Source organism: Urocampus carinirostris, chromosome 9, assembly GCF_059441175.1.
Source record: "Urocampus carinirostris isolate Australia breed hairy pipefish chromosome 9, RoL_Ucar_1.0, whole genome shotgun sequence".
Taxonomy (NCBI): domain Eukaryota; kingdom Metazoa; phylum Chordata; class Actinopteri; order Syngnathiformes; family Syngnathidae; genus Urocampus; species Urocampus carinirostris.
In genome coordinates, this window is record NC_142357.1 from 8,760,857 (window position 1) to 8,785,417 (window position 24,561).

Below are 24,561 nucleotides of genomic sequence, written 5' to 3' on the forward strand. Positions count from 1 at the left end.
GATTGGGCTTTCAGAATAAAAGTATCGGTCGCATTCTCTGTTGTGGAAATGTGAAAATTGCATTTAGTGTACACGGATGTAAGATACTATTGTATCGTACAAAAGCGTATTGGAAGCCAAACTTACCACAAGGAGCACACAATGTTCGTCTTGATTAACATACCTGTTTACTTGTACGGTTTGCCGTACAAAGTACGTTTATTATCCATTTTAAGACGTGTACGACATAAGAGAAAATATATACGGAAAAACGCAAATTTGTCAATTATGGTATACACCGACTATAAGGAACCAGCAAATCAATCAAGTCAAACGAGTTCGCCCCGGAAGCCTCTATCTCGGTATGTTTTTTTTTTCATTGCAAACGAAGCGTAAAGAAAGGAAGTCCGTCTCTTTTTAGAGAACTGTCTTTTTCGGCTCAACTCATTAAAGAGAGCCGGTTCACTTTTTATTACAAATTATTATGTTGTATAAAGACGTTAAGAAAAAGAGAAAAAAAGGTAGTATAAAATGAGAAAATGAAAAAAGACAGGTTTGTGGTTATCACTTTAATCAGTATATTCCCAACAATAATTTAATGTAAAATATGAATTCATAATTTGAATAGGAAAATGTATTATTCTACTTAATTATATTTGCATGTATTTTTTCCTTCTACAGTGAACGTCCAAGCTACTTAATTTTTGAACCTTTTTATAGTAAACCTCATTCATTTCGAGCAACTCACGATCTCACAACAAAATGTTAATTAACAATATATATGATATAACAAAACACATGTACAATATAACATGTTAAACTACATAAATTAACACGTTTGAAAAAAAAAATATGGTGTAAGATTATTTTGTAAGGTGTGGTGTCGTGTAATACACTCCCCTTCCTGCGGTGTCACTGTATACTTATGCGCAGCCTTGTACTTGTGCTAGAGAACTACCGAAGAAGAAGTTGAGTAAATACTCTATGACTGTACCGTCCGTGCCTGTCTCTGAATCCGACTGCAACCCGACTACATACACAACATATTGGCGACGAGGATGACTTGGATCGGAATTTCACAACCCCCTGCTTTGCTTGAAACCCCGGGTGAGCCTACGATGTTGTACTCCACGTGGATTCAGATGTTCGAAAATTACCTGCTAGCATTGACTGCTAACGAAATGCCGGACAAACGAAAGCGCGCACTACTGCTGCACTGTTTAGGCACAGAAGGGCAGAGAATTTTTCTTTCCCTTCCTGACACTGGCACTTCTTACAAATCCGCCTGTGATGCGCTAGAAATTTTCTTTGTACCGAAGATTAATGTCGTTGCTCAGCGTACCAAGTTCCGTCAGCGTGCTCAGAGACCGGGCGAGACCACTGCTCAGTTCATTGCCGCATTGAGGGAATTAATTGCTAACTGTGACTTTGGCACGTTTGCTGATGATATGATCAGGGATCAATTCATTGAGAAGATGTCCTCTTCGAGAATCAGAGAGCGCTTGCTGCTGGAAACGGACTTAAAGCTTGACAAAGCGATCGCTATTGCTACACAAGTCGAATCTGCTATTTCAGAAGCTAATGCTATTACTCATGTGCACGTGTCCGACACTCCTGTGAAGTTTGTGCAACAAAGAGATAAAAGGAATCAGAGCAGTACACATACACAGCGCTCGAGAGATAAAAGGAATCAACACAAAACCTGCTACCGTTGTGGATCCAACTCTCATCTAGCAAATGACCCCAAATGCCCTGCTAAAAATGCAAAATGCAACCAATGTGGAAAAATTGGACATTTTAGTAAAGTGTGCCGCAGCGCAATTCCTACTCGATCAGTAAGAGAAGTTACTGTCCCAGAACTTACTGTGTGTCATGTAGCCCCTACAGCTGCAGTCCCAAAGCGCCTTACGTGTACAGTTGCTCTCCATGCGAATGATGAACAGTCAATTACTACTGACCTGCTTGTGGACACTGGTTCAGCAGTTTCAATTCTGCCAGAGAGAATTTACAGACAGTCATTCATGCACTTGCCTCTCTCAAAGCCTACTGTGCGTCTGGTGACCTACATGAAGAAGCCAATTCCAGTGTTAGGCTGTCTTCAACTTACTGCTACATACTGCAACCAGAGTGCACATACTGACTTCTACATAGTTCCTGACGGTACTCCACTACTGGGAATGGACCTGTTCACTGCACTTCGCCTCCAGATACAAGATGGGCAGATTACAACACCTGCTGCATCGGAGATGAGTCACTCTGTCAACACTACAAATGCTCTAGGCGTTGCTACAGGTTTTCTACACAAATTTAAAGTGAGTGCAGACGTCCCTCCAGTCCAGCAAAAGCTACGCAGACTCCCATATGCCGTGCATGACAAGGTGTCGGAGGAGCTGACGAAACTGGAAAATGATGGCATCATGGAGATGGTGGCTGCTGTGTCTCCTGATTTTGCTGCATTCACTGCTGATGAGCTCTCCAGTGCATGTGAGGAATGTCCAGTGCTACAGAAGGTGCGACACTACATGCAGAAGGGATGGCCGCGTACTGCAAAAGGCCTTGACCCCCTCATCGTGCCATACTTCCGTGTGCGAAATGAGCTTGCCTTGCAGAACAGTGTCATTGTGCGTGGCACTCATCGTGTTGTGATACCACAACAGCTACAGGAAAAAATGATCCAACTTGCTCATGCTTCACACCAAGGGATAGTTCGCACAAAACAAAGACTGAGAGACTTGTACTGGTGGCCTGGAATGGATTCTCACGTTGAGCTCGCCATCAAATCATGCACCACCTGCTTGCAGCATGATAAAACTGCAACCACACGTACTGCACCATTACAGCCTGTGCCTACCCCAACTGCTGCCTGGGAAAAAGTTGCTGTGGACATTGTTGGTCCTATTCACTCTGCGCCTGCTGATTGCCGCTTCGCCATCACCCTCATTGACTATTACAGCCGATGGCCTGAGATTGCCTTCTGCTCAAATGTTACTTCTGCCTCTGTTATGACTTTTCTTTCCATTGTGTTTAGCAGAGAAGGTAATCCACAGGAAATTGTTACTGACAATGGCCCTCAGTTCGTGTCGACCGAGTTTGAAGCATTCCTTAGTGACAGGAACATCACACACCGTCGCAGCTCTGTGTACTACCCCCAAGCCAACGGTGAAATTGAGCGTTTCAACAGAGTCTTCAAGGACTGTCTACAAACAGCCAACATCGAAGGTAAACCACTGAAAGCCTTCTTCACTGAGTTTTTACAGACTTACAGAGCCACACCACATGCTGTGACTTCAGTATCCCCCGCTGAACTGTTGCATGGTAGACCACTGAATACAAAGCTTCACATCACAGGTCTTCACTCCATGCGTCCCACTGCTGACAAAGGCAACATGCTACAAAACATACAAAACAAACAACGGAAGTCCAAACGATACACCGACAAACGTCGCGGTGCAAAATCACCCAGCTTCCAGATTGGCTCTGCGGTTCGCATCCGCAAACCTGGAATCATTGCGAAAGGACACTCAAGGTTCACCAAGCCACTGACAGTGGTAGCTCAAAAGGGTCCAGCCACTTATCTGCTGTCTGATGGAAAGGTGTGGAATGCTTTCCACCTTGCCCATTCTTCCACCTGTGCTGCTGTTTCAGCGCCACAGCCTCCTGATAATGATGCTTGCCTCCTGCCAAGCGACCAAGTTGCTGAGCCACCCGAAACTGAAACTGTGCCCTCAACACATCCCTCTCCTAGTGCACCGAGAATACGACATGCTCCTGCATGGCTTCAAGATTATGTGACTTAAAAAAAAAAAAAAAAAAATACAGAAAAGATGTGATGATGTAAAAAAAAAAAAAAAAAAAAAAAAAAAAAAAAAGACATGATGAATGTTCATTGTTAAAAAAAAATTGTCATGTTTGTTTATGATGTGATCTTCATACAGTCTGCTTAAGTTACAAGGTTTACACACTTTTGCTTACCGATATTGACAGTATAGTTCCTTACGTTATTGCTTACCTCTGATAAATATTTACCTCTAATCTGGGAATGAATATTGAAATGTATGTTTTCTACAAGCTCATACTTACCGAAGAGTTATTGCGTATTTTAGATTAATGCTACTGTTGTGTCCTATGCTAACAAAAAGGGAATATGTGGTGTCGTGTAATACACTCCCCTTCCTGCGGTGTCACTGTATACTTATGCGCAGCCTTGTACTTGTGCTAGAGAACTACCGAAGAAGAAGTTGAGTAAATACTCTATGACTGTACCGTCCGTGCCTGTCTCTGAATCCGACTGCAACCCGACTACATACACAACATAAGGGAAAATACGACAGTTTGTCAGGGCATGGAGCCGTGGAGGTTGACAGGTATGGATTAAATAAGAAAATTATTCAAAGTTTGTGAATTTCAATATAACACAAAACGTACCCGACTCTCTAACCCCATAATACCATCACTTTTTTGTCATAAAAACACAACAATCAAGCTTCTGGTGAATATTCACGCTATTACTTAATAACTTTTTGTCAGCCTGTGTAATCCATCCATCCATTATCTGCACCGCTTATCCTCAGTAGGGTCGCGGTGGGTGCTGGAGCCCATCCCAGCTATCTTCGGGCAGTGGGCAGGGGACACCCTGATTGTGTAGCCCTTAATCACATAAAGTCTCAAAGGGGCGCACATGAAGTAATCCCCCTTCCATGATGACCTGGCTGCAATGGATGTTGCAAGGAAATCAACAGACAGTACACAATCAACATCAGCAATAAACATAATTAATAAGTGGAAATAAGCAAAAAATCAATTTAACAGCAACAACAAGCTTCTTGTCTCATTCGTTTGTAGCAGGTTCTAGGCAGGTGTCAAACAAATTTTCACTCGGGAGCCACATTGTCGAAAAAACGTTCTCACGGGGGCTGAACTAGTAAATTAAAGGTGTGTCTAAGCTGGAGGGCTGTGGGTCTTTTCAGGGGTCCACAATCAAATTACAAACCGGTGAAGGCCTTCTGATTATAAAAGTTATTACCTGAATATGGAAACCTTGCTGTTAGATTTCATATCTATTACTGTCATGATTACCGATGTGAATCACCTGTGCCTTTGCCGCCTACTGCCTCGGACTTTGATTGGCTCCCTGTCCCTATTCAAACCCACTCCCATCTGTCCCCTTTGGTCAGTCCGTCTGCGAACCTCAGTTATCACTAGGCAAGCCATTTTTGACCCTGACTCCCACCTGTTTTTTCCTCCTGTCTGTCCCTTGGCTTCGACCCGTTTCTGCTCTTGACCACGGCTACTCTCCCGTCCCGGATTTTGACCTCTTTTTGTCCCCGACCACGTCTACTTTCCTTTCCTGGCTTACGACTCGCTTACAACCCCAACCACCTTTTTTTCTCTCCTGTCCCGGCTACTGACCTGTTTTCTGTTCCCAAAACCGCCATCGCTCGCCACGGAAGATCCACTTCCGCGTTCAGAGCGACCAGCCTCTTGCGTCCAGCGAACACTCTTTCTTCCAATAAAACGTGTGAGAAACGCAACGCAAGTGGGTCCTGTCTCCGTTCTGGTCCGGACAATTACATACCTGTCAACCTCAGCCAATTACTGTCCATATTAATGATTGCAATATCCCATATTAAGCAATAAACCTTTCAAACGCAACGCGGCACCTGTTCACAGACATAAAAAAAACTGTAGAATACTGCGACAATATTAGCAATCTATAACGACGTTGTCATCCGCTACCAGTGACCAAATCGGTCTGGATTGCAGCCAAAAGGGGCAAGATGAGATCGCTCTAAAGAAACCCAGGTTTTTTTTTTCTAATTAAAACTTGTTATACGGCGTACACAATTTGAAATGTGTATGTATAAATTGACAGGTATGCTTTTATAGGAAGGAGTTAACATTCCTTTAAACCTCTGCAAAGACACCTAGGTGCTATTTTTTTTTTTTAAAAATGCCTATTTGTGTATTGCCATAAATAGCGCGCCTGTGACTTTTATTTGACATAAAATAACATTGGGATGGGTTTCCTCAATGTTCTCTGATTGATCAGTGGTAGTCAGCAAATACAGCTACTGTGGGTTCTGTGCCTGTGGTTCCTGGCTATGGCAACATCATGCAGACATATTTAAAACTGTAGCTTATTTTTCTATTGTGCTTTTATCAGCATTGTCCTGCGGGCTACATGAGATAATGTGACAATCCATTATTGGACCTTGGGCACTTGTTGTTCTAACCATGAAGATTTAATAAAGAGGGTTCAGGGAAGGGCCTTACTTAGAACTAGTGGAAATTCTTTATCCGAAGGCTTTTTCCCTGTCTTCCTTGCAAGTTCAAATCCATTGATGTCCTCTCTCTTTATTTTAAGTTTTAATTTATCACCAGCCTTGTCCGACTTCTACTGGACGCAAGCATAATGTCATCTCACACAACTTCCAGTATTCCTTAAAGCACATATGTCAGAGTCAAGGCCCGCGGGCCACATTAGGCCCGCGAGAGGGTTTTACCTGGCCCGCGTGACGATATCAATATATTATTAGATCCGGCCCGCAGGCCGCTGCAAGCCAGCAGCCCGCAGTACGCATGAATACTACATTTCCCACAATGCAACGGGGACGCGCCGAGCGGGAGCAAAGCGGGAGGCGGTTTGATTTATTCAGCAGTCGATCAGCAGCAGTCATTAGCATAACAGCAAAAATTAGCCCACATATACCCATCAACAATGGCTAAACGGAAGGTGGACACTGAAAACCGGGGCTTTCAAACAAGGTGGGAGTTGGAGTACATGTTCACGGAGGTAGCTGGAAAAGTATCAGCGTCAGCCTCAAACAAGTAATGTAGAGTTGTAGTAATACAGTACTGTAAATAAATGTATGTAAATACAGTAATAATACAGTAATGTATCCTGTGCAATTACACATTTGAAGTTTTTACTCCGTTCAAGTTTAAAAGTTAAATATGCACATAAAGAAGGTCTTGTTTTTTGTTGTTCCCCTCGGGAATTTTAAAGCTTTATTGTCTATGTTGACTATGTTGTTTTTGTTTGCCGACTCTGTCCTGGGAGTGTTTCTTGTTTTTCGGCTTTTCATGGAAAATAGATCTTGATGTGGACAACAGTCTTTTGATAAAATTGTCTCCTATTTAGCAGAGAAAATGACTTTTGATTGTTATTATTTGTTAATCAGTAATTCCTTTTTTTCACACTAACCCAGAGAAAGCCCAGAAAGGAAAGTCAATGTACATTTGAGCAGGACAGATGAGGTCCAGTGTGTTGATTGCTATTGGTTTTAAGTAACAAGAGATTTTTGCACTTTATTTTATTGTATTTCGAGGCAATATTTCTTTTTAATAATTTCAGATGATTGAATGATAGAAAATGGTTATGAGTTGTTGTTATGAGATATGTTATGAGTTTTTTATATAAAGGACATTTGTATTTTGTGCCTGCTGAAATTAAAAATGACTGACAGAGTCATAAGAAAATATTGCTTTATTTATACAATCATATTGTAATATATTTGTTGTGTTTTCAGTAGGTTAAATCTTGGTTTCAGTAAAGATTGGACAGTCCGGCCCTCGGCTTGTAGCCAAATGTTTTATTTGGCCCTCCGTCCATTTGACTTTGACACCCCTGCCTTAAAGTGATGTCACATTTGCTATACTATACATTCAGTATTCATTTAGCCCTGCAAAATTGGAAATTGCCTTCTAAAAAGATTCTAGTCAAACACGATTGGTGGAATATTTTCAAAACGCAGTGCACATTCACTAGCACCAGTACTTCAATAGTCAAGTCACGTCAAGTCATGTCTATTTGTATGGCCCTTAATCACAAGAAATCTATAAGAGCTGCACGGACCACAGACGATTACAGACTACGAACTATTATTACACCATCCCCTGATCTAAAACCACAAATATATTTGTGATTTACTCAAGACCTAAAAGCTACCTCCTGATAAATGCACATTAAAAATTGCACATGTAAATCGTAGATATGTTTGTGGATCTACAAAATACATGATTCACACTTCAGCTAATTTTAAATTTATATTATATCCAATTGTAGAGTGAATTGTTGTGTCATACCTTAACACAACAATAATACAAGTGTAGTTTTCTTAAAAAAATCACTAAAATGTTTGTTTTTTGGTCAAACACTTTTTGCCATTCTCCCCAAACCAAGTGTAATGGCCAGTGGCAGTTCTACAGTAAATTACACCCTGGGTGAGAGCATATGCAGAGGTATTAGTCTACCATATGTCTACATTTTGGCTTAGTCAAAGAATACAAGATTAATAGGGCAAATTGTGGTATGTTTTAAAAAAAAAGTGGGATGTGGAATACCCAAAATATTTAAGTTCCTCCATTTGGGGAATCTAACAGGAGAAATGTTGTAAAAATGGTGGGTACCTGATAAAAGTTCTTCTGACAGCAAGCAATAAAGGTAGTACCAAGACTATGGAACAAACAAGAGCTCTCCACAGTGGAGCAGTGGGTGTGGACTGTGGAGGAATTATTTGTAATGGAAAGGATGACATTTGGAATGAGAATGCAGGAGAACCAATTCAAGGACAAATAGGAAAATGGAGGACACTACATAAGAACAGTTAGAACTGGACTTTAAAAATGACCATATATTTCCAAACATTGCACTGTTTTCACATTTTTTGTCTTTTGTATTGTAAACTAAAAAAAAGCACAATAACGCCCCCCCCCAAAAAAAATTAAATTAAAAAAAAAACTTCAAACCACATTGTAACTTTAACAGGTCATGAGTCTTTTTGTCTCTATGTGTAGCGTTTTGTATGGCAACTCAATATTTTGGTATCGATATTGGTCTAAACAAGGGGTGTCAAAAAGGCGGCCCGCGGGCCGGATCAGGCCCGCTAAGGGTTTAAATCCGGCCCGTGGGACAAGGCTCGGAGAAGCGCAAGAGAAAAAACGAGCTGCAGGTTGAAAAACATCCACTTGATGTTGCCAAAGCCAGGTGCCTCTCACAAACGATGTACAGTGGGACCTCGCTACTTCGCGGTTCCACGTTTGTGGGCTCAGAGCTTCGTGGGTCTAAAAAAAAAAAAAATAATAAAATAAAATTATTATTATAATATATATATATATACATATATATATATATATATAGATATATATTATAATAATAATATATATATATACATATATATATATATATATATATATATATATATATATATATTATAATAATAATTTTGTCCTTGAATTGGTTCTCCTGCATTGTCATGTATATATATATATATATATATATATATATATATATATATATATATATATATACATATTTTTTTAAGCATTTTTGAAGGGGCGTCGCTACTTCGCGGATTTTCACTTTTTGCGGGTGGTTTTGGTCCCCATTAACCGCGATAACCGAGCGATTACTGTACTTGTATTTCTCTCTCTCTCTCCCCTCTCTCTTTCTCTAACTTCCTCCCACTCTTTATCTGTCTCTCTCTCTTTCACTCTCTCTGTCTCTCTTTTTCTGTTTTTTGTTCCTTTTTGTCTCTTTCTCTCTGTCTTTTTACCTTCTTTCTCTCTTTCTTCAAGTCAAGTCAAGTCACATTTATTTATATGGCCCATATTCACAAAAATGTCTCGAAGGACTGCACAGGATTACAATTACAAAATTGCACAGTTGCCTGATCTTAAACCAGCATGCGGGCAAGGAACAACTCAAAACCTCAGTGTGAGAAAAAAAGAGAAACCTTGAGAAAGGACCTCACATGTGGCAATCCCCCTTCCAGGATTGACCAGGGTGAATTACAATTAGCATTACTGTACACAGAATAGTAAACATTAGGTAAGATGTTGAAGATGTCCGGAAAGAGCATGACACCAACGACGCCCCCAGCCTGTAAACTAGTCCAGAAAGTCTATGACGGCCACGACGCAGCTTCCCATCCCTGCCAGCTGGTATATGCAGGGGTTGATATGCTTCAGGTCAGCTCAGGTTCCTTTTTTCCTTCTCTCTTTCTCCCCTTCTCTTACCTCTTCCTCTCTCTTTATCTCTTTCTCTTTTTTTTCCCCCTCTCTCACTATTTCTCTTTTAATCTCGTTTGTTTCTCACGCTCGCTCTCTTTTCTCTGTCTATCTTTTCTCTTGTGTGGCTCCTGTGTTGAAATGAGTTTGACACCTCTGGTCTAAAAAATATTAATAATAATCCATCTGACTGCCAGCCAGGTGCAGGGCACAAAGAGACAGACAACTCACCCGCTCATTCTCACCTAGGAACAATTTGGACCGGCCAATTAACCTGACACGCATGTTTTGGGAATGTGGGAGGAAACTGCAGTGCCTGGAGAGAACCTATGCAGTCACGGGGAGAACATGCAAACAGGAAAGCTGATAGCAGGATTTGAACCAATGACCTCAGAACTTTGCCAAAGAAATTTTATCATTATTATTACCCATACCAAACCCTTAACTTTCAGACAACTGTTGAGAAACAAAGATGTGTCTTTACAATGTCACCAGTCACTGAAATGTATCACGCCATATTTGAATGGAAATCCTAAACTCTTGGGATACAAGATATGATAATCACTTCAAAATGTACTCATCACAGAAACATCCTGATCAGTTTGAAAGAGGACACCCGAAAACTACAAAACCGGTATAGCTCACTAATAACGCGATCTGATAGTGAGCTGAAGACACAATCTCCCTCTACAGTCCAGTGAATCCAACCGTGTAAAAGATTTACTCCAAATCACACGATAATGCTGACTGATTGAAAAAAAAAATCCGCCCAAAAGCAGTCCTGCATCGTTTGACAATACTTGTTGTATTCTGTTTGTTACACTCCATAATTCCTTTTTAAAATTAAACAAACTAAGATGATTTCTAATATGGCCGTAAGTCTCTAACCTTTCGATTGACACTACTCTTGACCAATTGCAAGCTTTTTTTTACAGTCCCTAGCATGCCATAGCCTATGAAGGCCTGTCTGGAAAAATGGACTTCACATTCTTTGGCTTCAAAAACCTTTAGCCTGTAGTGACCAATTCAAATTATGTTTGACACATTGGTTAGCCAATAGAATTCCCAAGATAAATGTATGTATATTTACAATGTGTAGAAAAATCAGAGCCTAAAATAAACGTGCGCAATGCAACTTGCGATCCATGTTTACCCGCGATTATCAAACGCAACTGTGCACAATTACTGATTGACTTCTGGAAAGAGAAGTCAAACATTTACAACTCTTTCAAAATGTCCAAATATTGGACAAAGTAAAATACACAGTTGCAGAGGTTTTAGAGCTGTAAACTGGCCCTCTCCAAATAGATGGATTGATAAAAATAACTGAAGTGTGAATCATGTATTTTGCAGATCCACAAAATATATATACTGTACATGTGCGATTTTTAATGAGCTAACTTTACAAACGTGTGTAAAATACATCCATCCATTTTCCTCACCACTTATTCTCACTAGGGCCATAGGAGGTGCTGGAGCCCATCCAAGCCCATCTTCAGGCAGAGGGCAGGTGACACCCTGAACTGCTTTTTGTAAAATACAATGTTAAGTCTTTCAAAACGTAATCAATTTTGACCTGGTACCAGGTAAGGCTTCATGCATCCCAACTATTTTTCCAGCTAAAATGCCCATGTTACACTCTCCTGCAGGCATGTGATTGCAAACAGAAATTTCAGGGGAGAGTAAAAACATTCTATTTCAGTGTGTTTCAACTGAAGGATTTTATACATTTGACTATAAAGGATTTTGTACGATCAAATACAAATTACATTTAATGCAAAAGATATTCACTGGCTGGGCTGTGGGGCAGGTCAAGGCAACCTATTGGAGAATGATGTTTACAGAAACAGCGGGAACTGGGACGAAGGGCTGATATGATAATCAGCACTTCCCGACGCAAGAGGGGCCCTGGTGACGCAGAAACACTCGGGGTCCAGACATCGAGGCGAGTAGGTAATAATAATAATAATAATAATTTCCTTTGTATTGTCATTCTTTGTAACAATGTACACAGAACGAAATGTCGATACACCTGACCCGTTGTAGCGGGTCGATGCAGCCGCAGCCAGAGGGCGCCGCCATTATACCAATTAGGTATGTCTCGGTCGAGGCGCGAACCAGCGACCTCCCAGTCTCAAAGCGGGCACACTACCATCTAGGCTACTGAGCTGGTAAGGTGGAGCCCACGTGGGGATTCTCTGGCACCCCCATGGGAGGAGACGGCACGCCATTGTGCGGGCAGAAGATGGCCGATGAGAAGAAAGCTAAAGCTAGTTTCAGACACACATATCAAATTGGAAAAGGTTGGGATGTCTTTTGATATGTTTGTTGAAATGTATAAATGATCCTGGAAACATCGGGGTGGGAGAGTCATCTCCGGAGGGCACACTTACATCTGCTGTTGTGAATAAACCCGCCCCCGTGCAGAATTGAAGACTATTTGATTATTTTATTTTATTCCCTCTCAAAAAACGAGCATGCATGGTTGTTGGGTAAATGTAGGCCGTGTTTGGTTAATAGAGTCCGATAACTAATTCGAACATTTTGGTAAACGTTTGGTACATTTTTAAAGTTGGAAATCCAACACAACTAAGATGACTCCCTTTTAGTAAAACTTGTAGTGGTTATTTCAGTTTGGGACCAAACTTTAGAACTTTACCTTTCAAAAGAGAACATAACCATCCATATTCTCTTAACAGTTCAAGAGCAGTATTCAATTTACTTTGGATACGTCTTGGATTGGGATTTAAGGCGAGTTTTGTAGGATTGTTAAGGAGTTAGAAGGTTGGAAACAGCAACGCACATTTAACAAATCTGCCTAAACGAAATTTGCTCATTTTAAAAACATCTTTCGTGGAAGGGGGCGGTTTCTCAAAGTGGGCCATCCTCTTGCCCCAATTGGCTGAAATCTATGTCGGTCAGCCCATAGGCAAAACGTGCCCACCCTCCCACTGTCCCTGTCCAGAGGAGAGGGGAAAGAGGACGAGACAACTGCACACACGCTAGCCGAAACAACAGGGAAATGAAGTTGTCACTTGGGCCAGCCATCTCCTCCAAACTAGGCAGCTAGCTAGTTAAGTGACAGCGGCTCAAGAGGAGCGAACTTTATATCTACCCTAGCACCGCTGCGATGTTCGTCAGTTAGAGAATTTTTTAACTGCATTTGAAGGTAGTCTGGCACGTACAGCTGCTGGTCTGAGATAAGGTTACATTTAACTCAACGGTAAACTAGAGAAAGTGGAAACGACTGCTAGCATTTGAGCTAACCTTTAGCCACTTCGCCTTCTCCAACTTCGTAACTACAAATCGCGTTGGTTGGTGAGTTTTGACTCTTTAGAACCGTACTTTAGTCAGTGCTTGGTTTGCTGGTCGCAGTGTTCGCTCTGCGTAGTTTGCTCGTTCCGTGTTGCTGGCTCTCAAACTAGCTAAAGTTAGCCCCGACATCAGTGTTGACACTAACGACACGCGTTAAACTTTCAAGAAAAGTTTGTAGAAACCGTTGACGTCGTAGGTGGAAAATGTTCTTTATCTAGTTTTGGCGACCCACCATTAACAGTACTTTTGCTGTGGCGTCATTTCTTCAGGTGTTCGCTTTGCCACTGCTTTCTTGCTGCTTATCAAATATGTGTTTTTTTTTCTGCCAGCACTTGGATCATCTCCTCCAGTCATGCCTTTTCCATTTGGAAAGTCTCAAAAGAGTCCAGCAGAAATAGTGAGGAGTTTGAAAGAAAATGTGGCATATATGGAAAAGCTGGATGCAGCTGATAGTAAGAAATGTGAAAAGGTGAACAACAATGCGTTGCATCAGTGGTGAGCAACCTTTTCTGTACCACAGACCGGTTTAATGTCTAACAATGAAAAAATAATGATAATATGCCCAAATCTAATGTGCACACACTTGACCACTGGAGAGCTAGATGACATAGGAAAAAGGTATTGGATTTTACCTCATCTTCACACATATTTTCCTAACGGGACCACTTTGTACAACATTGTTTTGGCTGAACTCTTTCCCATAATTCCAACGTTGTACTACATGGCACTGTGAGTAGAAGTAGTGTGATAATGACATCAAATCTATTGAATTTTCCTTTGTCATCTATAATCCATTTAGACATTTGGCTGTGGTACGCCGACTTTGCTGCAATCTGTGGTATGAATCCCGTTGCATCTAATGCTGTGCAAATTAGGTCATCGGTATTTGTCAACTAATCAATCATTGTTCAATCACGGTGATACAATACTGTAAAACCTCGGTGTAACGGACACCCAAACTTTGAGATTGTTTTTCACTTAAAAACGTGTGACGGTTTAAGCAATAACAAAGGTACATTTTTTTTCCATTTGTGTGGCCCATTACTGGTCTGTAGTGGTTGCCCACCACTGTGTTAGATTTGTTTTAAATTACTTTCATTTAATTTGAAAACGAATTTTCCTCAATTAAACTATGCACATTTTAGGTGGCAGAGGAAGCTTCAAAGAATTTAGCTTCCCTTAAGGAGGTACTCTGTGGGACAGGGGATAAGGAACCCCAGACCGAAGCAGTGGCTCAGCTTGCACAGGAGCTGTACAACACCAACCTTCTCATTTCTCTCATTGCCAATTTGCAAAAGATTGACTTTGAGGTACGAAACATGCACCCCGAATTAAACTGCATCTACACACAGTAAAGATGGTTTTGTGATCCCTCTGAAATGCCTAATTTACCTTTAAATTATATGTACCCCATCCAAACTTTTCTTTTAATCTTTTTTACTTAGGGGAAAAAGGATGTGGTTCATTTGTTCAGTAACATTGTAAGGCGGCAGATTGGCACACGTACTCCGACAGTGGAGTACATCTCTACACACCAAATGATCCTCTTCATGCTTTTAAAAGGGTAAATGTTATTTTTTTGTCTCACTCCATAAACAAGAGTTACAACATTTTGGGAAATATACATTATGCAATCGTGTCAGATAGGGTGACCTGTAAATGTGAAAGTTACCCTGAATATGTTCCAACATGTTCCAGAGAGCGGGCTTGAACTTGTTGCTTTTACCTTTGAGTTGGGATATGTAAATGAAAAAAAATATTTCAAATGATACTTTTGTCAATGCCTTATCATGAAAACAGTAGTGAATTGAGAACATAGTTATATTGAGTTAGTCAGCTGAGGCTGCTGCTTGACCCATGGGCTACTTTCTATGTGTGACCTAGATCAAACAATGCAAAACAATAAAACTGTCCTGAATCAATTACCTCCCTCCCAGTTGTGTTTGTTGAGTTCAGAGTCGCACAATTTCAGTTAATTCAATGTATTTAAAATGTAGTTATAATGCTTGTTGCCCTTTGATTTAAGTTAACTTTAGCAATAGATAACAATTTAAAAAATCTCTTAACTAGTTTTGAATGAATGTATATCAATTAACTTACTTGAATTAAATGCTCAAGAATTGTCATTTTTATGTATTTTAATTCTTATTCTTTTGTTCAAAGATTTATTGCATTCTTTGCATGGTTACTCAAAAAGAACAGATTCTGAAAAAAATGTATCGTAAGTACAAATTTTGTTTTGAAAATTTTGAAATCAAGTAAGTCAGTTGGGGCAGACAAGTTAGGCACCTAGTAATAAGGTTTATAGACATCTGAATTTGTATCTGTATAATTTCATCCCTGTTGATTTAAATTTGACCGTTTTTCTTAATATTTCAAAACTTCTACGTGTTGGCAACTCTTTTTCTCCCCTGAGCTATTTTCTTTTGGCTAACCTACGCTGTCAATTGTGAAATTTAATTTTAATCAATCAGTCAAAACTTCCTTCTCTGTATCCATCTTTTATATTGTTCGTCTTTCAATCTCAAAGGTAATCCTGTGTATTGCTAGCTATCAATGTTATCTTGAAAACTAAATAAAGTTATTTAAATGTCCAATACCCGGTGTGCTATCTACCTGTACAGGTATGAGAATGCAGAAGTGGCTCTGAACTGTGGAATTATGCTGAGAGAATGTCTGCGCCATGAGCCATTAGCGAGGACGATACTCTTCTCTGAAGACTTCTACTGTTTCTTCCGGTATGTGGAGCTCTCCACATTCGACATAGCTTCAGACGCATTTGCGTCATTCAAGGTACTGCTATAGAAGGAAAAAAGTTCCGCTGAGTATTCAATTGTAGTAATTCGAACAATTTAATTTAAATTTTGCAGGATCTCCTCACAAGACATAAACTTATGTGTGCTGATTTCTTGGAAAACAATTATGACCGGGTAAATGCTCAAATTTTCTCTGTAAAAGCAGTGTCTTGAGTTGATCGAATATTCCCTTTTTTAAATTGTTTAAGGTATTCACAGAATATGAGAAGCTCCTTCATTCCGACAACTACGTCACCAAGCGACAGTCTCTGAAGGTATCATTTTTGCAGCTTTCACACGAAATCAAGTAGTGTGAGTTCTTGTAGTCTGTAATTGAGATTTAAAACTCCTTTACAGCTCCTCGGGGAACTTTTGCTGGATAGACACAACTTCACAGTGATGACAAAATACATCAGCCGAGCAGAGAACTTGAAACTGATGATGAACATGTTAAGAGATAATAGTCGCAACATCCAGTTTGAAGCATTTCATGTTTTCAAGGTGAGAGGAACATTTTTCTGTTTGTTATAATTTCTCAGTTTGGAATTTTTCTGTGATACGAGGGGTTGAATATCAGTTTGGTTTTGTCTGATACCGGTGCATAATTTTTTTTCCTCCTGACATTAAACAATTCTCAAATCCATACCTAAAAATATATATAACCACACATACTTTAAGTTTATTTTACACTTTTAAAGTGAATACATTGAAAGGATAAATAAAATTGACTTTTAAATAACATTACTTTACAAAGCAAATCTGGAGACAGATTGTTTTAGTATCAAGTTCTTGTTAACAGCCCTGTAGCCAATGTACCCACTGTAATGATAGATGGAACTAGCTGGTTGATCCAATATGTAATCTGACCCAAAATTCTAAAAATGTAAACCAAATCGATGCGACACCAAATAAATGGGGTTTATTTGGGGATAGTGACATTGCAAGGCTAAATGTAACTTTTTTAGATTAGTAAGCGTGCGGAGTTCTGGTCCGCCAGATTTTAGAAATTAGAAAGGATATCGGACACTATCCTTTGAATCCTAAGTCAGGAATTACTGTCTGTCTTCACTCAAAGGGTATGGCTGAAAGGAAGTTTAACAACAATTTAAAATCTGTCTTTTCTCAGATTCTAGCTTTAGTATCTTGACCTTTTTACCAATGTTTCGACTTTAAAATTGTGGATCATGTAACCTACGCTATTTTCTTATTAACGATTCTCAAGGATATCCGGTCTTACACCTCAAAATCTGTGGAGAAAAAGGGGTTATCAATGAAGGTCTTAAGTATCTTTTACATTAAATTCTTGTTAGCCAATCTCAGATGTGTCATTATGTTAACTACATTATATTATTTACCAGTCTTTCAAAGATCATGTACTGCCACACTTCTTGGTTGCAATTTACTTTATGTCAGCAACTGTGACTGTAGTGTGAAATTTCAAAACTCAGCAGGCCATAGCACCTTAACTCCTGCTCTGATTAAACTTAAATTTTAGATTTAATGTTTGCCGACCAACATCAATAAAAACACCAAGCATAACTAAACTCAAAATGGGTTTGGTTAAATTATCCTGAGTGATTTGATTCTAAAGTTAGCGGACACCACCGCACACTGGCAGCAGAATTCTGAGTGCCACGACGAATTGGCATGCTAGCAAACTGACCTCAAGACCTGATGGTAATGTTCCTTATGCTAACAGCAAAACGTTTTCTCCATTGAACAAATAAATTGATTTGTGAAGCACCTTATAAGAAATTGATTGCCACAACCCTTTGAGACTACTTGTGATGAAGGGCTATACAAATAAATTTGACTTGACTTAAAGTTCTGTATAAAAACTATAGTATACAATAAGACAATAAAACCATTTTAAAAAGTAATCTAATTACATGACTAGGGATTTTGTAGAGGTTTATTGTTCTTTGTTCTATATTCTTTATGAATTATCCATTATCCGTCAAATCATATTACACGACAAAGCCAAGAGGCCGAGACACTTGCTCCCAGCCAAGAGGCTGAGTCAAGGTCCTAGCCACAGGGCCAAGCAGCGATCAGTGCGAATGCATCGTTCCCGGAGGTACTGCAATACCGGGCCGATGCGTGGAGTGGACAGAGCATGCTCTTGTTCCATCTCCCGATTGCAAAAATCAACTGAAGTACTCAATTCAAAACTGAACTTAAAGTAAACAGTTCAAAAACCAAGTACTCAACGTGAGTTCTATATGTACAGTATGTTTTTTTAACAGACACTTTGACTGTATTGCTAGCGTCTTGTTAGTAGCGTTTTGCTACCCTTCACAGGCACGGTTTGGGGTGAAAGTTATATTATTATTATTTAAGCTTTGAAAACTCTCTCGGTGTACCGTCTTTCTTTGTAAATATGTGTAACCATGTATAATATGTATTTGCAACTGTATATTTTTGTAATGTATTTATTTGTATTTATTTTGGACACTTATTCTGATAAGTCTTGCACTGACCAATTAATAAGAAGGGGCGTAACAGACGCGGGGGATGACGGGAAGTGGGAACCAGTAAAGGTGAGTGTTTGTGGACACGGCAGACAAAAGTGGATATATATTTTTCCCACCCTTACCTTTGGAAATATACACTTTTTTTCTTTGGATTACTTTTAACGGGACCTGGACTGTGCAGGTCTGCATCAAATCTTAACTACCGGTATCATTTTCCGTTCATTTTGCCGACTGTGGTTTTTAAACTGTGTACTTTATAGTACCTCCGGGAACGGTGCATTCGCAATGATCGCAGCAAGGCTTTAGGGCTAGGACTTTAGCTTGGCCTTTTGGCTGAGAGTAAGTGTCCCGGCTCCTAGGCTTTGTAGCGTATTATGAACTGACCGATAACGGATAATGGATAATGAATAATGAATAACGAAGATAGAACAATAACCCTTAAAAACCCCCCAGTTAAAATCGCGGGACTCAAAGTAGGGTTTGGGTTAATTTTGTGATTGTGTTACGTGTTTTAATGTGGGCGCATGCGGCTTATATACAGGTGCGGCTTGTGTAAGTACAAAAGCGGTTATCCTCTTAAAATGTGGTGGGTGCGGCTTATAATCAGGTGCGCTCTATAGTCCGGATTTTACGGTGTATATATATATATATATATATATATATATATATATATATAAAATCACTTGTCAATTTTGGAGGTTTTAGGTGCTCCCTGTAGTCCGGCAAATGCAGTAAAATGTTGGAGTAATGACATGTAATAAACCCCGTTGAATGTGGCAGGTATTTGTGGCGAACCCCAACAAGACTCAGCCAGTGCTTGACATCTTGCTGAAGAACCAAACCAAGCTGGTAGAGTTCCTGAGCCACTTCCAGACAGACCGGTCCGAGGATGAGCAGTTTTGCGACGAGAAAAACTATCTGGTCAAGCAGATCCGTGACCTGAAGAAACCTTCGGCCCTTGAGGAAGCTTGAGGCCACAAAGTTGAGTGCACCGATTTGGTAGATGCCGTGGTGGATAACGTCTAAAGAATTGCAATTTAAGCTGTAGCCTTGAATTCACAACATAGGAACAATGTAAAGATAACTTTAAGTTTGAATAAGATTTTCATACAGTAACACGAGTGGGCCAAGAACTCTTTTAAAAACCTTAGCGCTTCTCATGTGATGTCAATTTTTGTAATGTGGGACCTTAAACTGTTACTCAATCACATTTTTTTGCCAGCACCGACTTTAGAATGACAACTCTATTGGCGGCCTGAGCTTTGGCAATAAGATAATGACCGTAACTGTTGACTGAGACACCAAGGGGGGACCTTCATTTTCCAATATGATGTCATCCGACCCCTCTGGTGACAGATCTGATTCATCGCCTTGTTGTTCAAGTTCTCTTTCACTCGAGTATTTAAACAATGTGGAGACACAGCTTTAACATGACCACATTGTCCTTCCTGGTGCCTAAAATGTCTAAATATTGCCCTCACTGAGGTTAGCGAGGGAACAAAGCACATTTGCAAACACAGCAAGAGAAAATCAAAACGGCATAGGGATTGATTGACTGTGGGCTAGGTTTTACCCAGCGCTTAGCAGGGCTGGCATGTTTGCATTAGGAACGAGGCATCAGATAGTGCTGCAGGGTAGCGCCTGTCGCCCTCCCTGCCCCATTCACACAATGTTCCAATTGATCTCAGTGGGAGGACCCTGTTCCATCCTCACATTGTCACTCATGTACAGGACATTAGGGCCAGAGTGGAAAGTAAAATACGATTGTTTAAATCTGGTTGTATGTAGTATCTGAATAAATTGAACATGACCTGATCCAAGCAAATTAAAGAAAATGCAAGATCACATTAAACATCCGTGCAATTTTATTACGTATTTTTTGCACCATAAGGTACACCGGATTATGTGACACACACCCCAAAAAATAGTCTTTTGGGTTTTTTTAACATAAGGGCACCTGACTATAAGGCGCATATGATTATAACTACGGTAAGAGCTAGGGTTGCACAAAAAATAACAAGTAACATATTTGTTCATTGATCGATCAGTCGGAATAAATCACTGATCACAATTGCATGACAATTGATATAACTGGAATCGAACCCTGATCGCAGCGAGGAAAGTGATGGATCCTTCCACGAGATCACTAGGGATACAGAAGACATATGGAAAGGCATTGAGTTTTGTCTCATCATCACACTTTTTAAAGTCACTGTACTAAATTGTTGGGCCAGGCCACGAGAACATCGTCAGACACTGAAATACAGTATTGTCTCGCTGTTTTGCCAAACCTTTCCGAAGCAATTTTGAACTAAACGGAAGAAGAAGGCATTGTGGAAAGTAATTTGGTTGTCCTGAAAGATATAAAGAAATTCTTGGCCGTACGTATTCAAAACGTTTATCACTTACATTTTAGTTTGAGCTGAGAAAAAGTAAAGCAAAATTTTATACACACTTTTAATCACTTTGTTTTCTCATTTTTCTAATATGTCTTGCACCGTGACTAAGAATAGTGTGATAATGAGAAGATCTACTATCGTTTCATGTGTCAACAGTTTCCCTAGTGGTCTAGTGAATAGTATCTGGCACACCTTGCTGTGATCTGGGTCTGATTCCCTTTGCATCCAATGTTATGCAATTGTGAATAACCATTCATGTCCCTAGCAGGTCTGGTGGCTAGGACTTTGTGTAGTTGCCATTGCTATCTGATTCAGTCGACTGACTAATAATTGCAGTAATATACAGTAGTAACTCATTTACAATTTTGTAAAATTAAAAACACATTCTTACCAATCACACAGAATTCAAATTCCTGACCAATTTGGGGGTCCGGGTGCTACTTACAGTCCGACCAATACGATAACTTACAATACAGTATTGCGCAATATTAGTGTGGCTTTTTAATTGGTCACAAATAAAGATGTAATTTTAGTAACATAGCAGATCTTCTGCTGAAAGTTTTGACCAAACAATTTTCCATTTATTGCTTAAATAGAAAATTTGACTTCATACCTATAGATTCTAACTAAAAATCACATTTCCCTTGCAGACCCATAGGTTATTATTTTCCCCTACTGTGGCCCTAATATTTGTCTGTTTTTCAAAAGTGACTAGCAACATTTCTACTCAAGCATTACTGATGGTTTAAAGTGTGGAAAATTGCAAATAATATTAATCTTCTGCTTTTCTAATTGATATGAGAGGCCGTTTGAAAGGTAAATAATAGTTGCTCTCACATATAACATCAACCTCTCACACATGCAGAACTATACTCTCATACAAACGGTCATACCCGTGCGCAAACACTACTATACTCTCTTGTACATACTAATAATATACTCTTATGCAAACTTCTTTACTTTTTCATGCATATGACTATACTCTTATACACACAACTATGTTCTCAAACATACATTACTATACTCTCATACACCCTACTTTACTCTCATGCAACCTACTCTCTCACACATACTACTTTACTCTCGTATGCACACTACAGTACTCTCATAAACACTACTATACTCTCATACATACTACTATAGTTTTATAAACACATTGATATGCTGTCATACACATGATATCATACCTTCTCACGCATACTGCTATACTTATTCACATACTATCATAGTCTTTCATACACTCGGTGCAGGATATTACCCGTGTGTACAAAAGTATAAAAGTACGTGTGTGAGAGTTTAGTAGCATATGTAACAGCATAGAGACAAATAGAGCAAATGGTACTATTTATGTGAAAGAATAGTAGTGTGTGCATTAGATTATAGTGGTATGTGTAAGAGAATAAAGTAGTTTGTGTATGAAAATATATAGTAAGTGTGAAAAGGGTATTAGTTTGTGAAAGATTATATGGTTGTGTGTGACAGCATAGTAGTCTAGTAGCAGTATACATGCAGGAGCCATATCCCCCTGGTGGAAGGTGGCTTGAGTCAAGAACACATTCACATTTCTGACTCTTTCTGGGAGATTGATACAGAGGAGGGGATTCCCAGCCCCCTTGCTCAACCCAACTGATGTGTTGGGAGTCATTAGGTGACCAAACCCCCCAATTCCAACCCTTAATGCCGAGCGCTGAGCAGGGAGGCAATGACTACCAATGTTGTAAGTCTTAGGTATGACTCGACCGAGGCTTGAACCAGCAACCTCCCAGTCTCGGGGCGGGCGCCCTACCCTTAAGGCCACTGAGCTGGTAGTACTATCACAGATTTAAAGTAAAGTATATGTGTAAAAATATGTGTGTATGACAGTATTGTAGTTAATACACTACTATACTGTTACACATATATGTATGTTTGTAAAAGCATAGTATTGTGTGCATGAGAGTATAACAGGCTGTGTGAAAAAGTATAGTATTGTGTGTACGATGGTATATTCGTATGTGAGGGATTATATTCGTGTGTATGAGAGAGTGTAGTAGTGCTCGTGCATTGGTATGACTGAGAGTGTAATTCTGCCTGTGTGAGAGTTTCATGTTATATGTATGATTTACTTCTCAAACGGCCTCTCATAAATTGATGGGCCACTGTATTCCTACATACTCACATAGTCATACAAATGTGTTATTTTTCCAACATGTTGCCTTTTGCTACAAATTCTACTTGAATAAGACAAAAATATTACTCATAAATATATGAAATCAGTTTGAGATTTAGAAGTATCTGTTCTACATCCGATATGTTCACAGGGTCAGATGTCTTTATAATACCTTTTAAAAATGATTGATTGTAAAACTGCATTTGTGATGCACTTTTGAAGCATCGCTTAATCAGGAAAGAGTGAATATTTTATGATAGTGAATACCTTGATTTCCTTGCAGTCATCTTTTGGGGTGTCTGTCTTGCTTTGATTTTTCAATTTCGGGTGAAAATATTCAATTTCGTGATGAACCTGTAGAAAATACCTCAACTATTTAGAATTCCTCTCGTTCTTTGCTATTCCTTGAAATATCATTTTTAGTGGTTTGTATGCATGTGTTATGTGATCTGTATACATTGTCAAATTTGAACAGGGTTTTTCATCTCTGGAAAATAAAACTATTTCATCGGGCAGTGCCACATTGATGTTACTTCTAAATGAAATACATTATGGGGCCTTAGAGTGTAAGGATGCCTTATTTAAAGATGTTCAATGGATTGTTGCGGTCATGCTCATTTCAATAAATCTACCCTTTTGAAACCAAAGCCTTATTTATACAAGATGTTTCGGGTATATTAATTTGAGTTTAATGTACAGACCCAAATGGGATATATTTTGCTTTAGTGGCTATTTTAAACAAAACAATATTGTTACAAAGTGCGTGATGCATGTATCTCCCTTTCTTCTACAACATACCTAGAGGTAGCATTTCAAATGATTTGGCACCTTGTTTGTATATTGCTTAAAAGCATTTCATTTTTTGTAAAATCCTACCTCCAATTGTGACAATAGACAGTAAATCACTGGCAATATGATGACATGAAGTCATTAATTGTTGGACGACAAGATATTGTATATTCTTTATAGTTAAGTATTTGAAGGTATTTTTCCTGATTATTATAGTTTTAATGCCTTCTCTATTTAATCGTGAGCTGAAGTACTTTGGGTGGAGTGTTGTGTATGTACATTTATAAAGTGTGAAAGGATTCATTAAATAAACTTTGGCAATTTAACAGCTTTTGACCTCCACGTTTATTCAAATTCACAACATCTTACATGCCTTTTGAGTCATATGTTTGCAAAAAAGTCACACTCTTAAAAGGGACAAGGTAACATTTGACCACTACATGTCGCTGTATTGTATAGTTCAAACAAAACCAAGTGCTTTAAAGCATAAGGAAGAATACAAACTACGGAATGTCAAAGCGACCAAACCACACAATTTTTCTTCACCTTTTTTGCCCACCTATTATGGTTTTTGGGGGTACCCGTAACAGCAAGATGGCATAAAATCATGTAATCTCCCTCTTGGTGAGCCTTGTATTATGTAAAATAAATTC

General features: G+C 39.4%; 1 protein-coding gene and 1 pseudogene across 2 annotated transcripts; one reads left to right on the top strand and one right to left on the bottom strand.

Moving 5' to 3' along the window:
- Nucleotides 1–12,964: 12,964 nt before the first annotated feature.
- cab39l1 (calcium binding protein 39, like 1) lies at nucleotides 12,965–24,234 on the top strand. Of its 2 annotated transcripts, none has more exons than XM_088344459.1 (9): nucleotides 12,965–13,305; nucleotides 13,632–13,771; nucleotides 14,448–14,612; nucleotides 14,748–14,866; nucleotides 15,927–16,095; nucleotides 16,173–16,232; nucleotides 16,307–16,372; nucleotides 16,455–16,598; nucleotides 19,352–24,234. In XM_088344459.1, exons 2-9 carry the CDS (start codon nucleotides 13,655–13,657, stop codon nucleotides 19,541–19,543), a joined length of 1,032 nt encoding a protein of 343 aa, XP_088200585.1. In that variant the 5' UTR covers nucleotides 12,965–13,305; nucleotides 13,632–13,654; the 3' UTR covers nucleotides 19,544–24,234. The 2 variants fall into 2 exon arrangements, with proteins under 2 accessions (XP_088200585.1, XP_088200586.1); XM_088344460.1 differs by having other exon boundaries at nucleotides 12,968–13,060.
- Nucleotides 18,153–18,330, bottom strand: LOC148359256 (U2 spliceosomal RNA; annotated as a pseudogene).
- Nucleotides 24,235–24,561: the final 327 nt, after the last annotated feature.

What these genes read in the sequence shown, in the direction of transcription:
- cab39l1 (XM_088344459.1), top strand. Translation starts at nt 13,655, where the DNA reads ATGCCTTTTCCATTTGGAAAGTCTCAAAAGAGTCCAGCAGAAATAGTG. An exon ending in ACGCATTTGCGTCATTCAAG is followed by an intron (nt 16,096 to 16,172) that starts GTACTGCTATAG and finishes TAAATTTTGCAG; the next exon opens with GATCTCCTCACAAGACATAA. An exon ending in TGGAAAACAATTATGACCGG is followed by an intron (nt 16,233 to 16,306) that starts GTAAATGCTCAA and finishes AAATTGTTTAAG; the next exon opens with GTATTCACAGAATATGAGAA.